Genomic DNA, 16,732 nt, shown 5'->3' with positions numbered 1-16,732 from the left:
TTCTCTGTTATTCTTTGTTCACTTCCCACATTGACACACATTATCTTGTTTCTTATATATTTCATCATTTTTATTTATTATAAGACTGTTCTTGTTCTTTGTGGTTCATTCATCGCAACCTACACTGATACAAGTTATTGATAGCTCCAAACACGTGACCATCACCTGTTAAAGCGGAAACCAAACGGCACGGAGCTGTTTCATATAGAAAACACTTATGTCTAAAGTATAAAATCCTTATGACAATAACTTCTTTTACAAGTTTCAGAAGATTCTTCGGAGACAAGACAGAAAGTGTATTTGTTGAAATAGGAAAATTGACTCTGTTCAACATGGTTGAAAACAAGACTAGAGGTCAAGGTTTCGACAGACATTGGTTTGTTAAAAAAGAGAGGGCTCTTCAATTTCAATGTGGAGTTTGCAGTAATGTCGTCAAAGATCCCTATCAGATTGTCAAATGCGGTCATCATACATGCCGTGATTGTCTATCACGTGATCTTAAAGATGTCAGGTTTATAAATTATTTTAAACATTCTCAATGTGAATCTTTAATTAGAAAGGAAAAACGTTTGAAAAATTCTCAAAAATTTAATACAATACATGTGGAATGTTTGTGAAGATAACTCAGAAGAAACATATATATATATATCGCCCTACGCCTGAAGATCGCCCTACGGCGTGAAACTCCGAGTAGCGACAGCATATACTTGTCAATTTTATTTCATTTTATTTCATTTTATATATATATATATATATAAGTTTGAAAATTTGTAATCCAGGCATTGAATACATAAAGATATAAGTTTCTCCGGTTTTAAGTGATTTTTATTGAGCTTTCGACTCGTTTCGCAACGAGTCGAAAGCTCAATAAAATCATTAAATCATCTTTATGTATATATATATATATATATAAATGAGTGCTTAATTGAGCACTCTACGATAATCCGCAATGGAGAAATTCAACTTCAACTACAGCATGAAGAACATTCCTCTACCATCACCGAATGAATACTTAAAACTTCCTATACATATAAATGATATATTCGATGATTTTTATTGAGCTTTCGACTCGTTTCTTTGAGCCTTCATCAGAAACAACAAAACCAACACTACAACATTACACACTAATAATATTAACACCAATCATGTTCACAATACACCAAAACCCATGGCAACGCATTTCACCTGACCCAAGCACACTAATCCACTCGCTAATCCAATTAGACGCTCTAAGCGTCTACAAGCTAAAAGCAAGTGTAGATAGATAATTTCCTCATTCTGATGAAAGCTCGAAGCAACGAGTCAAAAACTCAATAAAAATCATTGACAATCCGGAGAAACTTTTACTTTTAAATAATATAATGCCTGGATAACCAATTGTTAAACATATATATATACATATATATATAGGAAGTTTATAAGTGATGATTCTCCGTATAAAACAGTGCTCGATGCCCGAGAGCAGAGCGTAAATATATATACACAGTAGATAAACCAAATTTAACAAATTTTTACGCATTTTCAAGGGAATGTCCTGTGTGTAATTTTGAAATAAAAGACTTTAAAACGGAGATTTTCCCGGATACTTCAGTGAAAATAAAAGTCTTCGGATTGCTCATAAAATGTCCTGATAAAAAATGTAAATGGAAAGGAGAGTTGAGACAGTTCCTCGAGGCGAGTCATTCTAAATTTTTTTTTTAAAATAAATTTCCTACGCCAAAACGAGGTTGACATAGACAAGTTGTACAAAGAAGATATGATGTTCAACGATTTCTGTTTTCAGAAACATGAAAATGAATGCCCGTTTGGTGTGCTCAAATGCCCAAATGAGAAATGCAATGAACGAGTGACGAGAGAAGATCTGAAGAAACATTTAGAAACATGCCCTTACAGAGAGATAAAATGTCCACATTGTGGAATAACTTTGTACTTTAAAGACGAGAAAGTAATAAAAATACGTTTTAAGTAAAACAAGTAATTTAATCTGAAAGATTAATTTTATAAAACTTCTGTTGTTTTAGCGTCACTTGGAGGAGCAATGTTTGAAAATTCCAGTTGATTGTGCTCAAGGATGTGGAAAACAAATTATTAAAGAGCAGGCAAGTCGTTTTCATACTTTAAGACGAGTAACTGAGGCCAGGCTTGCTATTACCCAAAATCCTAATGATATCCATCCAAACCCCTCTTACCTCCTCTCAACCCTCCATACCCTCCATCTTCTAATGTCTAGCACGCTTCTCCTACAAATAGTTTGCATTAGAGTTCTTAATATTTCAAATCGAACTAGCACTTCTCGAAAGAACATTTTTCCCAACAGATCCAAGACCACATAGATAATGAATGTGAAAATACGCTGATCGACTGCAAGTATAAAGACATAGGCTGCGATGAATTGGTAAGAATAATAAGTTGTCACTCAATAACTTCATAACCAGGTTAGATCTTAGAATTGACGTCTTTGGACAATAAAGGACGAAAGGTATCAACGAAGACAGTGAAGTATTGGACGATATATTGAAAACATTGCATAACACATTCTTTCGTATGACGTTCCTTTCACGAGAAAACATCAACCCAACAAAATTGACTGCTCACCCCTTGTGACTTCATAGCTCAGTTGGTCAGAGCACTGCACCGGCACCGCAGAGGTCATGGGTTCGAATCCCGTTGAGTCACCTGAATTTTTCAGGTTCATGAGACAATTGCTTAAATTGTCCACGAAAGTGCGAAGATCATATCTACATTTAATATTGAATAACTGTCGAAAGCGTCTGTCGGATTGAACACATTTATTGAAGTTATATATTATTACTGAATAACTGAAATGATAATTGAAATCTGTTTTTATTAAGGTTGAACGTGGAAATATTGAAGACCATGAATCATCAAATGTTGCCTTGCATCTGGCTAAAGGTGTTGATGTAATTAGAAACCTTAAAGAGGAAAAGCGAGCATTGACCGAAAAACTGAGAAAGTTAGATGAAAAGCACGAAAGTTTAGACAGGAAAATGACGGACTCAATAGAAACACAGAAAACACATTCAAATAAAATAGAATCTGAACTGAAAGAATTTGTGAACACTGGAAAATTAAGTCTAGAGAATGTTAAAAAAGCCACTGAACAAAACTTCGAAAATAACGAAAGAAATGGCATCGAGCTTGAGGAACAGAGAAACGAGTTACAACATTTGAATGATAATATCATTCCCGTTCTGAAGAACGATATTACGATAAACGAAGATGAAATCATTAAATTGATAGGAACTACCAACGACTTACAAAATTTCACTGTAGCATTTTACAACGAACTGAAACACGAACATGATGACCAGCGGCAGGTAATGGATGCAACTATCGATACTCTACGTCATGATCTCGTCATAGAAAAAACCGAACGCATAAAGAATGAAAATAAGACAGGTGAACATTTGACTAAAGTGAACGCAAAAATTGGAGACAATATAAGAAAATTAAAACAAATGCAAGGTGAGATTTTGGTTTCACAAGATGCAACAAAAGAAAAGTTTTCGCAGCAATACAAACAAATCCAGTCAAATTACGAGAATCTATTAGAAATGATCAAAAAAGAGAAAAAGTTGACTGATCATAAATTCATGCGACTGACCAATGACCGAACAACACTGATCCGTAAACGTACTGGAGTGAGCTTATGGCAAATTGAGCATGACGTTAATCTTAAATCCTCCTCTGATTGTGTGACTGGCGAAACTTTTTATTCTGAAGAGTATGGTTATCTGGTCCAACCAAAACTTTACTATAACGGGGCAAGAGAGGAAGATAGTGGTTATATTTCAGTGTTCATACAATTACTCCAAGGTCCTTACGACGCCATATTGCAATGGCCTTTCAACAAACATGTTCGATTTACTTTGTTCGCGCAAGAATGTAAGGGGACTGGAAAGAATATACAGAAAATCCTCATTCCACAAACTGATGTTGAAGAGTTTCAACGACCATCAGAGAAGGAGAACATGGGATTTGGACTGTTTAAATTTGCATCCCATGAGATTTTACAGTCTGGGAGTTATGTAGTAAATAATACAATGTTTTTAAAGATTGAAATACTTACAAATAATGAACTTTTTGAAACTATTTGAAGATTGTCTCCATGAACGTCTTAGTGTAAATTCTCGTAATTTTGCCCGTAGTTAGTAAAATATATGTCTTTCATCTGCTGTGGATTAAAATCATATCAAAATTTGTGCTTCCAAAATGGCATACTCGTGTTTCCGCTTTCTGCTCACCGTTATTTAAATGTTCCCTCCATAGTTGGCATGGCAACGAGTTGCTATAGAAACCACTGTACACCAGCATGGTGGCTAAAAAACAGCTTTTCGTTTACGGTTTGGTTAAATATGTCCAATATCATCAAGCCATTGGCATAGCACAGGTGTGAAGAATCTCATGCATGAAAAATTTGTTCATTGTTCGTAAAATGCTATTGCTTTTCGTAGAGGCTATTGTTTATAGCTTCTTTAAAACTGTTTCATTACGACTGAACTTGTATCCTGGCTTATTTAAAACCTTTTCAAGGATTTGTATGATGGAAATCAGAATGCATTTTTCAAACCTCAATATAAGGGAATGTTGGAGTTCGAGTGGGTGGATTTTGTGGAGAAAAAACGAACAGTAAGTCGCTTCAATAATATATTATTGATTATTTGTTACGCCAGCATTTTTTTAATTGGAGGCAGAAGACGACAGTCGTCGTCACGCAGACAAACAATGAGATTTTAAAGAAACGTTTTGAAGTCTATAGAAAGCGAATTGTGGTCCTTATCTTCTGAAGTTATTATATTGGTGAATGACGAGTTGTTTGAAGATTTTGACAAATTTTTAACATGGGCCGAAACAAATCACGCATAGAAGGACTATAGGTGAGGATCGATATTTGACATTACCTAGTTTGAGAATGTTGTGTATAGCTGATGTATGTACACACACTTCTTTTTAAGACCATTACCCCTATGGTACGCAATGTGTAAGGAAAATTATAAAGAACACTTGAAGTCGAAGGTTTGTATATTTAAATACAATGTCAATAATGTTACTCATGACAGTAAGTTTCAAAACCTTTAATACTCTTCATATTGTATACTAGCACAGTTTTGTTTATCTTGATGTGGAGATTTCGTCTGAACCCGTAGGTAGACTGCTAATTGAGGTACAGGAAAGTATTTTTATCAGATTTAAACTTAGAGTTCATAATTTCAAATATAACGATAGTAACAAGCACGGTGTAAACCTGTCCAACCACATTCGAAATCTTTCTCGTGTAAATTAATTTTCTTCTCATTTAGTAACCATTGTAGAACGTCTTTTCTTCCATAAGATGCAGCAATATGAACTGCATTTCTTCCATGATTGTCCTTTACACAAGTTCCTTTGCCACAAAAGTATTTCATGAAATGTTGGATTTTTTCCACACTCTCCCTTGTCACCACGGACAGGACCACGTCAGCATGATAAGACAGCCGGCATTTTGCCGTGCAATCCATTGATTTTAAAAGAAAGCCATGATTTAATGAAACGAAACCATTCTTATTTATAAAAATTATTTGCTGTCATGTTATTCATTGATGTAAAAAATGAAAAAATGCAAGAAAATTTTTGAAAATATTTCGTTAAACTCGTTCCTGCTTCGACGGCCATCTTGATTTTTTAAACTCCACTGAACTTCCACATGAATTTAACTGGATAGATTGACGTCGTCAGTAGATGTTACGTAAATATTTTTACTGACATTTGAATTCTATCTGAATTTTCCTTTCGTCTAAAGCAGATTTGTTCGGTAAATGGCATATGTTGATTCGGATTTAGCTAAATCTCGAAGATTTAGGAAGAAAAAAGGGGTCGAAAAGAAAAATAAAGAACTTAAATGGCATTTGAATTATTTGCTTTGGAAATTTGGCGTGTTTTAAATATAAAAAATAAGTAATGGTATGTAAATCATAATAAAATGAGCCAACCATGAACTTTATAGAGCAATATCACGCTGAGAAAGGGCGCGTTTTCTTAAAATACAATAGCAAATAGTTGTGATGTGGCAAATGCAAGCTAAGGACGTGCGTAAAGATGGTTTGTAAAGCTATAAATTGTACGTTTCAACGATAAAACTGAGGCCTGAAGGTAAGATAAAATACATACAACAGCAAGTTATGTTTTGTTTGATAAAAATAAAATAAAGGTGGTCGACAAATCCCAGTTATACCATTATTTAGGCTATGAAGAGAATGTTCATTTATCTCTACCTACATTGACAAACCTTAGCTATTTCTTAGAAAGTTTATATAGTGCAAGGACTGTTCTTGTTCTCTGTTGTTCATTCATCACTACCTACACTGACACACGTTATCTTATTTCTTATATATTGTAGGTATTGTAAAGACTGTTCTTGTTCTCAGTTATTCTTTGATCACTTCCCACATTGACACACATTATCTTGTTTCTTATATATTTCATCATTTTCATGTATTATAAGACTGTTCTTGTTCTTTGTGGTTCATTCATCGCAACCTACACTGACACAAGTTATTGATAGCTCCAAACACGTGACCATCACCTGTTAAAGCGGAAACCAAACGGCACGAAGCTGTTTCATATAGAAAACACTTATGTCTAAAGTATAAAATCCTTATGACAATAACTTCTTTTACAAGTTTCAGAAGATTCTTCGGAGAAAAGACAGAAAGTGTATTTGTTGAAATAGGAAAATTGACTCTGTTTAACATGGCTGAAAACAAGACTAGAGGTCAAGGTTTCGACAGACATTGGTTTGTTGAAAAGAGGGCTCTTCAATTTCAATGTGGAGTTTGCAGTAATGTCGTCAAATATCCCTATCAGATTGTAAACTGTGGTCATCATGCATGCCGTGATTGTCTATCACGTGATCTTAAAGATGTCAGGTTTATAAATTATTTAAAACATTCTCAATGTGAATCTTTAATTAGAAAAGAAAAACGTTTCAAAAATTCTCAAAAGTTTAATACAATACATGTGGAATGTTTGTGAAGATAACTCAGAAGAAACATATATACATATATATATATCAGCCTACGCCTGAAGATCGCCCTACGGCGTGAAACTCCGAGTAGCGACAGCATATACTTGTCCATTTTATTTCATTTTATTTCATTATATATACATATATATATAAATGAATGCTCAATTAAGCACTCTACGATAATCCGTAATGGAGAAATTCAACTTCAACTACAGCATCAAGAACATTCTTCTACCATCACCGAATGAATACTTAAAACTTCCTATACATATAAATCATATATTCGATGATTTTATTGAGCTTTCGACTCGTTTCTTTGAGCCTTTATCAGAAACAACAAAACCAACACTACAAACTACAAACAACACCAAAACTACAACATTACACTCTAATAATATTAACACCGATCATATTCACAATACACCAAAACCCATGGCAGCGCATTTCACCCGACCCAATCACACTAATCCACTCGCTAATCCAATTAGACGCTCTAAGCGTCTACAAGCTAAAAGCAAGTGTAGATAGATAATTTCCTCATTCTGATGAAAGCTCGAAACAACGAGTCGAAAACTCAATAAAAATCATTCAAAATCCGGAGAAACTTTTATTTTTAAATAATATAATGCCTGGATTACCAATCTTTAAACATATATATATACATATATATATAGGAAGTTTATAAGTGATGATTCTCCGTATAAAACAGTGCTCGATGCCCGAGAGCAGAGCGTAAATATATATACACTGTAGATAAACCAAATTTAACAAATTTTTACCCATTTTCAAGGGAATGTCCTGTGTGTAATGTTGAAATAAAAGACTTTAAAACGGAGATTTTCCCTGATACTTCAGTGAAAATAAAAGTCTTCGGATTGCTCATGAAATGTCCTGATAAAAAATGTAAATGGAAAGGAGAGTTGAGACAGTTTCTCGAGGCGAGTTATCCTAAATTTTTTGTTTAAAATACATTCCTTACGCCAAAACGAGGTTGACATAGACAAGTTATACAAAGAAGATATGATGTTCAACGATTTCTGTTTTCAGAAACATGAAAATGAATGCCCGTTTGGTGTGCTCAAATGCCCAAATGAGAAATGCAATGAACGAGTGACGAGAGAAGATCTGAAGAAACATTTAGAAGCATGCCCTTACAGAGAGATAAAATGTCCACATTGTGGAATAACTTTGTACTTTAAAGACGAGAAAGTAATAAAAATACGTTTTAAGTAAAACAAGTAATTTAATCTGAAAGATTAATTTTTTAAAACTTCTGTTGTTTTAGCGTCACTTGGAGGAGCAATGTTTGAAAATTCCAGTTGATTGTGCTCAAGGATGTGGAAAGCAAATTATAAAAGAGCAGGCAAGGCGTTTTCAGACTTTTAGACAAGTAACTGAGGCAAGGCTTGCCATTAACAAAAATCCTAATGATATCCATCCAAACCCCTCTTACCTACTCTCAACCCCCCCATCTTTTAATGTTCAGCACTCTTCTCCTACAAATAATTTGTATTAGAGCTCTTAATATTTCAAATCGAACCAGCACTTCTCAAAAGACCATTTTCCCCAACAGATCCAAGACCACATAGATAATGAATGTGAAAATACGCTGATCGACTGCAAGTATAAAGACTTAGGCTGCGATGAATTGGTAAGAATAATAAGTTGTCACTCAATAACTTCATAAGCAGGTTAGATCTAAGAATTGACGTCATTGGACAATAAAGGAAGAAAGATATCAACGAGGACAGTGAAGTATTGGACGATATATTGAATAACTGTCGAAAGCATCTGTCGGATTGGACACATTTATTGAAGTTATACATTATTACTGAATTACTGAAATGATAATTGAAATCTGTTTTTATTAAGGTTGAACGTGGAAATATTGAAGACCATGAATCATCAAATGTTGCCTCGCATCTGGCTAAAGCTGTTGATGTAATTAGAAACCTTAAAGAGGAAAAGCGAGCATTGACCGAAAAACTGAGAAAGTTCGATGAAAAGCATGAAAGTTTAGACAGGAAAATGACGGACTCTATAGAAACACAGAAAACACATTCAAACAAAATAGAATCTGACCTGAAAGAATTTGTGAAAATGGGAAGTTTAAGTCTAGAGAATGTTAAAAAAGCCACTGAACAAAACTTCGAAAATAACGAAAGAAATGGCATCGAGGTTGAGGAACAGAGAAACGAGTTACAGCATTTGAATAATAATATCATTCCCGTTCTGAAGAACGATATTACGATAAACGAAGATGAAATCATTAAATTGATAGGAACTACCAACGACTTAAAAAAATTCACTGTAGCATTTTACAACGAACTGAAACACGAACATGATGACCAGCGGCAGGTAATGGATGCAACTATCGATACTCTACGTCATGATCTCGTCATAGAAAAGACCGAACGCATAAAGAATGAAAATAAGACAGGTGAACATTTGGCTAAAGTGAACGCAAAAATTGGAGACAATATAAGAAAATTAAAACAAATGCAAGGTGAGATTTTGGTTTCACAAGATGCAACAAAAGAAAAGTTTTCGCAGCAATACAAACAAATCCAGTCAAATTGCGAGAATCTATTAGAAATGATCAAAAAGAGAAAAGTTGACTGATCATAAATTCATGCGACTGACCAATGACCGAACAACACTGATCCGTAAACGTACTGGAGTGAGCTTATGGCAAATTGAGCATGACGTTAATCTTAAATCCTCCTCTGATTGTGTGACTGGCGAAACTTTTATTCTGAAGAGTATGGTTATCTGGTCCAACCAAAACTTTACTATAACGGGGCAAGAGAGGAAGATAGTGGTTATATTTCAGTGTTCATACAATTACTCCAAGGTCCTTACGACGCCATATTGCAGTGGCCTTTCAACAAACATGTTCGATTTACTTTGTTCGCGCAAGAATGTAAGGGACTGGAAAGAATATACAGAAAATCCTCATTCCACAAACTGATGTTGAAGAGTTTCAACGACCACCAGAGAAGGGGAACATGGGATTTGGACTGTTTAAATTTGCATCCCACGAGATTTTACAGTCTGGGAGTTATGTAGTAAATAATACAATGTTTTTAAAGATTGAAATACTTACAAATAATGAACTTTTTGAAACTATTTGAAGATTGTCTCCATGAACGTCTTGGTGTAAATTCTCGTAATTTTGCCCGTAGTTAGTAAAATATATATCTTTCATCTGCTGTGGATTAAAATCATATTAAAATTTGTACTTCCAAAATGGCATACTCGTGTTTCCGCTTTCTGCTCACCGTTATTTAAATATTCCCTCCATAGTTGGCATGGCAACGAGTTGCTATAGAAACCACTGTACACCAACATGGTGGCTAAAAAACAGCTTTTCGTTTACGGTTTGTTAAAAAATGTCCAATATCATCAAGCCATTGGCATAGCACAGGTGTGAAGAATCGCATGCATGAAAAATGTGTTCATTGTTTGTAAAATGCTATTGCTTTTCGTGGAGGCTATCGTTTATAGCTTGTTTAAAACTGTTTCCTAACGACTGAACTTGTATCCTGGCTTTTTTAAAACCTTTTCAAGGATTTGTATGATGGAAATCAGAATGAATTTTGCAAACCTGAATATAAGGGAATGTTGGAGTTCGAGTGGGTGGATTTTGTGGAGAAAAAACGAACAGTAAGTCGCTTCAATAATATAATATTGATTATTTGTTACGCCAGCATATTTGTAATTGGAGGCAGAAGACGACAGTCGTCGTCACGCAGACAAACAATGAGATTTTAAAGAAACGCTTTGAAGTCTATAGGAAGCGAATTGTGGTCATTATCTTCTGAAGTTATTATATTGGTGAATGACGAGTTGTTTGAAGATTTTGACAAATTTTTAACATGGGCCGAAACAAATCACGCATACAAGGACTATAGGTGAGAATCGATATTTGACATTACCTAGTTTGAGAATGTTGTGTATAGCTGATGTATGTACACATTACTTCTTTTTAAGACCATTACCACTATGGTACGCAATGTGTAAGGAAAATTATAAAGAACACTTATTGAAGTCGAAGGTTTGTATATTTAAATACAATGTCAATAATGTTACTCAGGGCAGTAAGTTTCAAAACCTTTAATACTCTTCATGTTGTGTACTAGCACAGTTTTGTATATCTTGATGTGGAGATTTCGTCTGAACCCGTTGGTAGACTGCTAATTGAGGTACAGGAAAGTATTTTTATCAGATTTAAACTTCGAATTCATAATTTCAAATTGGTTTCTTTTCTCCATAGTTATATAGTGACAAATGTCCAAGAACATCTGAGAATTTCCTACAACTTTGTAAAGGAGGATTCGGAAAGTGACAAAAACCAATTGCCGATCAAACTGTCTTATAAGAAATCAATATTTCACAGAATTGTGCCCAATGGTTGGATTCAAGGTGGAGGTACAACATTCAAATGTTTTTTACATGAAAATGATCCTAGAAGTACAGAAAGTTTTGATGATAAATTCACATGTTTTTTTTACATAAAAATGATCCGAGAAATGGAGGAAGTTTTGATGTTAAATTTCACATATTTTTTACATGAAAATGATCCCAGAAATACAGGAATTTTTGATGTTAAAATTCACATATTTTCACATGAAAATGATCCCAGAAATACAGGAAGTTTTGATGTTAAATTTCACATATTTTTTACATGAAAATGATCCCAGAAATACAGGAAGTTTTTATGTTAAATTTCACATATTTTTTACATCAAAATGATCCCAGAAATACAGGAAGTTTTGATGTTAAATTCACATATTTTATACATGAAAATGATCCCAGAAATAGAGGAAGTTTTGATGATATGTTTAGACTTTGTCACACATAAAGGAACAGGAGGTCATTCTATTCATGGTCCATCATTTGAAGGTATGAAAAATGGTCAACTTAAATAAAGATCTTTCAAGTTGCTTATTTGGTAAAATTATTCTTTAATGATAGATGAAAGTTTCTCTGTACCTCATGACAAGAGAGGAGTGCTTGGAATGGCAAACAAAGGCAGACACACGAATGCTTCGCAATTTTACATCACTCTACAACCTTGTTCTTGGATGAACACAAAATATGTTGCATTTGGGTATGACACCATTGTGCTTTATGCTTTGAATTTATCTGATTCTAACAAAAATGAATGCATTTACAGACAAGTCATAGAAGGTATGGCTGTCCTTAAAATACTTGAAGAGCAAGAAACGTACAATGAAAGACCAAAGAAGGCATGTGTTATTGCCAATTGTGGAATTTTTGACGTTGAAAAACTGTTTACATAACTTAATATATATTAATATTCAAATTGACAGTGAGTATTTTGTTGTAAGGAACATTTTTAAAAGGTGACTCCTGCATTAAGTACATTTTTATTCCTACAATAAAATAATTGAAATTTTGCCAACACTTGCTGAGAATGTACATTTTGTACTTTGCATGATATTGTGTTGAACACAATTAACCTTAGAGTAATTGTTATAAAACACGCACAAAATGTTATTGTCATAAAATTGCTTTATTAAGGCATTCCAATGTTTATGTGTAATCAGAATGCTTACAAATAAAGAATGCAAGAAATTTGACAGTGAAAATTGGCATTAGCCAAAATAAAATTTGAACTCGAACTACAGCCATTTTGATTTGTTAATATAATGAATTTTCACAATTTACTAACGACAAACACAACTACGAAATACAGCTAGTAATATTTTTATACACTATTTCATTATTTTGTCTGTGAGGATCACAACGCAAGCAATTAAGAACGTTTGCAAGGAAGGAACTTGGCAAATTTACATTCTAATTACTATAATTGTGACATTCTCTGATAATCACGCGAGTGCAAAGTCGTAAAAATTTGTATAATGTTGAGGTATAATCCAAATATTGATTTAATAAAGTGTCGATATGTCATCGGCACAAAAGTGTTTTTTAAAATAAATACGAGAATCCTATAAAACGCTTCAACAATTTTAACAACAACGACCCATAATTCACCATTTCTTCTACTGAACATACCGTTTAAAGCTCTCTATAATTTCCTTCTCGGAGCATTTTGAATCTTGAAAGGCTTCGTCCAATTCACCTGCTTCTATGTAGCGTTTCAAAGCAACGAAGTCTTCGGGTATTTCGAACTCTTTAAAATAGCGGCCAGCGACACGAATGTAAAACAGTTTTGGCAATAATTGACAATCGGGAATCGTGATTGAATCACCACTCAAGAATAGTCGCTCGTTATTTACCAGAAACTGGTCAATTTTTCTCAACTCGTCGTGAAGATTCTTCAACTTGACTTTTTCAGCATCGCCTTTCGCTTTTAAATAGAATATGAATTTCTGAAATACATCCAGTTGTATTTTGTAGGCTTTTGGATCGCCACTACGAAGATAAGGCCTAAATTTCTCCTCCAAGTATATCTCTATTTGAGGTGGATCGTCAACCAAAACACGATCGCCTTCATTAAATACGTGATACAAAATGGCAGTTTTAACGTCGGATCTTCAACTCCGTACTTCAACAAAATTTCTTTTTTATAGACAAGATCAACGGGAATTATTTTCGCATTCGGGATGTCTTTCTTAGCAATCATGAACATAAAACGATGACTAAATATATCTTCGCCAAACTGCGAGTCTTTATCGTCTTTGATGACGGGCCCCTAAAACCATAATTTTACGCTTTAAAACATGTACAAACATACCACAAAGATCACTCAAAAAGCAAACAGCAGCGTTTTAAAATTATCCAACTTACTTTCACAAAGAGGAGAAGTTCTGAGCTGGTATCGTTGCTCATTTTTGGTCGTAAACCTTTCTTTATATTTTCTTACACTGTCAGCACACTTATTCATCAGCATACAACTTTGTTTCGTTTCTTTGTCCCACCCTATTCACGCATGCGTATGATTTTTTCTACACCTGCATTTGCCGGCATCGGCAAGGGGTATCTGCCCACAAGCAGGCTGAAGCATTCCTGACATTCCTGCAGCTATTTATCACTCCATTTTCACTTCGAATCTTTGGGCTCAGTGGAAGAAGATTACTTCCGTTTTTCCATTTCCTTAATTTCAGTATGCAAAGAGTTGCAATTACATCTGCAAGAGTTTTTTGTTCGTTTCACGATTTGCTTTTTACGTGGCAAAGTTGTTGATGATAGACAGAAGCAAATTCTGGTACTCGGAAAAATATTTTTGCTATCATACACAATGTTTCGCACACTGCAGAATAAAGCGTTTTGCTTAGCAATAATTTATGGCGTCTTGCTGGTAGTGGCAGATACTAAAGGTTAGAACATAAATTTTATGAGTAATTGTGACAATCACGATTATGTCGTCTTGTCTTGTGGTTTTATTTTCTTTTACCACATTTTCCGTCATTGTGAAACTGGCATGTTTCAGCGATGTTCGATATTAATATTTTACAGCGTTGATTTGTTTGAAAGGTTTGTTGTTTGTGGAATAGACGAAAACATGTATAATCAGCTGATTAACGTACTTTTTGTGTTGACGCAGGGTTCTATCATCTTTCATTTGTTACTTCAGGCAATAATTCTTCAAATCCATTACTATCACTTTCACGCGCGATAACAACTTTGTCTACAACGAGGTCAATATTTAGTAAGTACTCCTTTACAATTTTATGTGGAAGATGCTAAGATAGCGTTGAAACATTATTTATTCATTGATAGTAAACTTCCCATTTTACAATAAAATAATTTTTCTATCAATGATACATTGTAATGCAATGTTTTCCTTTGTATAGCTAGTCCCATGGTCATTGTAAATGCATCAATAACCATTTCAATGAATTTTACAACTGGTCAAACCATTAAAAAAATTTCAAGCACCTCAACTGGCCATGCTTCTAAAACACCATCTCCAACACCAGCCAGTCCACCAAAAGATGATGGTCGTGAGTTTGATGGATTGTCTTTCTTTGGAGGTATGATCCTTGGCTCATTTATTTGCGTTGCATTGCTGATTTTGGTAAAGATTTATAAGGCAAAGAAAAGAAGCTACCATTCCTTGTAAGATGACGCATTAAAACTTTTAATAAGTTTTTTAGCATTTAATTAAAATGCATGAATTGTTACAAACTCAGTTTAACAAAATTAACAATGAATAAGTTTGTCATAAGAACCAGTCGAAAGCTCTATCGACCTTGGGTTACTAAATGACATTGTCAAAGATTTTTTGCTTAGATATACAGTATGTAGATACATCATAAATGTTAGTGGGAAATCTTCGCTAGTAATAAATATACTTAAACATCCATCTACCCATATCCATTGTTTAGTAATATTTAATCACCAAGATATCCACCAATATCCACTGTCTAATGCAATTTTAACACTGAGATATCCATGAACATCCATTGCTTTATGCAATTTGACCACTAAGATATCCACCAATATCCATCAACTAATATATTTTTACCACTTAGATATCCATCAATATCCACCAAAATCCATTGCTGAATACAATTTTATCATAATGTTAAGTAAATATATAGATCTTGCTGTTACTACCACAGTATAGAGAATGTGGAGAGATTTACTTGTGCCAAACTAATTGCCATACATATCAGTGACCATTATTACCGTCGGTTGATTAGAGTTTATCTGTCAAAGTGAACCTTATGTAAAATCATTATTTCTTGGTATTGCATAACAACATTAATTAGGGACTTTTATATTTGTTGTGTTGTTATCCACGCATCAAACTTTCTGTGTTACAATGCTCACTGTACATGGCACAAGACCATAGTGTGTAGTGTAATTTATTCCGACAAAACCTTTTCTAAAGCGACGAGAATTTTATGGAAGCCAAACACTTTTGCTTTACTTCATTTCACTTCTTTATCATTTTCCCTTTTCTCTGAAATAGTCAGCTAAAATAAATAAAGTTGCTGTCTGAATAAGAAATATTTCTCCTGATGACCGCAACATTTGGACAGCTAAAAACAAAATATTTGAAAAGAAAGCAAGAAACAAAAGTTAGCACTTGTTTTCATGGAAACATACCAAGTTTTTCCACAGCTTCGACACAAACACTTGGGTACATTTCAGATGAATATGTGGCCAACAGGATAAATGTTGATGACCGTACCAATATTAACCCACTAGATTCCTAAAAAATTCCTATATATATTAAACTTCTTCCCAAAATGGCAAGTAAATGCAAAGAGTGATGGTTATTAGTACCGTTTTGGCATAAATTGAGAATTTGTCAGCTCGTACACAAGAATATCTTTGTCCTCCAAGTTCAACACCTTTTTCACGAGTATGCGAAGGTTGTCTAAACGCTTCAATTAAACTGGTTATCTCTCCTGTTGTGAGCTGTTAACAATACCGAAAGATAATATTACCCTCAAACAATAATCTCATTCTCTCATCTTTATATCTCATGAAAATTTAATACTTACGGTAAGACCAGATGAGGATGCGCGAATCGCCGCGTCGTTTCGACGTATTAAAGCACAATTTTCAACATGGCCAGTTGCTATCAAAGCATCATGCAGTAAATTATGCAACTGATTCATCGTCGTAAACTTCTTTTCAGTTGTCATTTTTATATTTCCACAACAACAAAGTGATGAGAAACACCTGATCGCGGGCTTTGATCACCAGTGGCAACCATTGGTGGTATTAATAAAATAGCGGAAATCGTATTAGCGGAGTTGCGGT

At 34.2% G+C, this 16,732-nt stretch overlaps 6 protein-coding genes across 7 annotated transcripts; 4 read left to right on the top strand and 2 right to left on the bottom strand.

The window, feature by feature from the left end:
- Window positions 1-199: 199 nt before the first annotated feature.
- Window positions 200-4,234, top strand: LOC124442707 (TNF receptor-associated factor 4-like). The gene is given in 6 exon segments (XM_046993197.1): window positions 200-511; window positions 1,527-1,674; window positions 1,784-1,945; window positions 2,022-2,312; window positions 2,315-2,395; window positions 2,853-4,234. Coding segments are annotated over 6 exon segments (2,127 nt in total). The 5' UTR covers window positions 200-332; the 3' UTR covers window positions 4,119-4,234.
- Window positions 4,235-4,387: 153 nt separating this feature from the next.
- LOC124441007 (TNF receptor-associated factor 5-like) lies at window positions 4,388-9,646 on the top strand. Its single transcript, XM_046991425.1, has 11 exons — window positions 4,388-4,411; window positions 4,555-4,650; window positions 4,774-4,898; window positions 4,977-5,037; window positions 5,322-6,150; window positions 6,681-6,926; window positions 7,815-7,962; window positions 8,072-8,233; window positions 8,310-8,387; window positions 8,598-8,675; window positions 8,897-9,646. The coding sequence occupies exons 6-11, from the start codon at window positions 6,751-6,753 to the stop codon at window positions 9,644-9,646; spliced, it is 1,392 nt and encodes a 463-aa protein (XP_046847381.1). The 5' UTR covers window positions 4,388-4,411; window positions 4,555-4,650; window positions 4,774-4,898; window positions 4,977-5,037; window positions 5,322-6,150; window positions 6,681-6,750.
- A 721-nt stretch (window positions 9,647-10,367) lies between these two features.
- Window positions 10,368-12,454, top strand: LOC124441874 (peptidyl-prolyl cis-trans isomerase H-like). Its single transcript, XM_046992338.1, is given in 10 exon segments — window positions 10,368-10,451; window positions 10,595-10,690; window positions 10,814-10,938; window positions 11,018-11,081; window positions 11,167-11,229; window positions 11,301-11,356; window positions 11,358-11,455; window positions 11,873-11,929; window positions 12,002-12,137; window positions 12,204-12,454. Coding segments are annotated over 10 exon segments (900 nt in total). The 5' UTR covers window positions 10,368-10,373; the 3' UTR covers window positions 12,331-12,454.
- A 227-nt stretch (window positions 12,455-12,681) lies between these two features.
- Window positions 12,682-13,843, bottom strand: LOC124441006 (chloride intracellular channel protein 2-like). Its single transcript, XM_046991424.1, has 3 exons — window positions 13,802-13,843; window positions 13,572-13,706; window positions 12,682-13,515 (listed from the first exon to the last, which is right to left on the bottom strand). The coding sequence occupies exons 1-3, from the start codon at window positions 13,841-13,843 to the stop codon at window positions 13,054-13,056; spliced, it is 639 nt and encodes a 212-aa protein (XP_046847380.1). The 3' UTR covers window positions 12,682-13,053.
- Window positions 13,844-14,112: 269 nt separating this feature from the next.
- Window positions 14,113-15,324, top strand: LOC124442615. Of its 2 annotated transcripts, none has more exons than XM_046993104.1 (3): window positions 14,113-14,331; window positions 14,589-14,663; window positions 14,809-15,324. In XM_046993104.1, exons 1-3 carry the CDS (start codon window positions 14,253-14,255, stop codon window positions 15,075-15,077), a joined length of 423 nt encoding a protein of 140 aa, XP_046849060.1. In that variant the 5' UTR covers window positions 14,113-14,252; the 3' UTR covers window positions 15,078-15,324. The 2 variants fall into 2 exon arrangements, with proteins under 2 accessions (XP_046849060.1, XP_046849059.1); XM_046993103.1 differs by having other exon boundaries at window positions 14,116-14,331; window positions 14,580-14,663.
- On the bottom strand, window positions 15,100-16,656 carry LOC124442618 (profilin-4-like). The gene is made up of 4 exons (XM_046993105.1): window positions 16,471-16,656; window positions 16,250-16,384; window positions 16,070-16,175; window positions 15,100-15,936 (listed from the first exon to the last, which is right to left on the bottom strand). The coding sequence occupies exons 1-4, from the start codon at window positions 16,612-16,614 to the stop codon at window positions 15,908-15,910; spliced, it is 414 nt and encodes a 137-aa protein (XP_046849061.1). The 5' UTR covers window positions 16,615-16,656; the 3' UTR covers window positions 15,100-15,907.
- Between the last annotated feature and the right edge of the window lie 76 nt (window positions 16,657-16,732).

Source organism: Xenia sp. Carnegie-2017, unplaced genomic scaffold, assembly GCF_021976095.1.
Source record: "Xenia sp. Carnegie-2017 unplaced genomic scaffold, XeniaSp_v1 HiC_scaffold_20, whole genome shotgun sequence".
Lineage (NCBI taxonomy): Eukaryota > Metazoa > Cnidaria > Anthozoa > Malacalcyonacea > Xeniidae > Xenia > Xenia sp. Carnegie-2017.
This window is presented reverse-complemented; position numbering and strand designations above follow the sequence as displayed.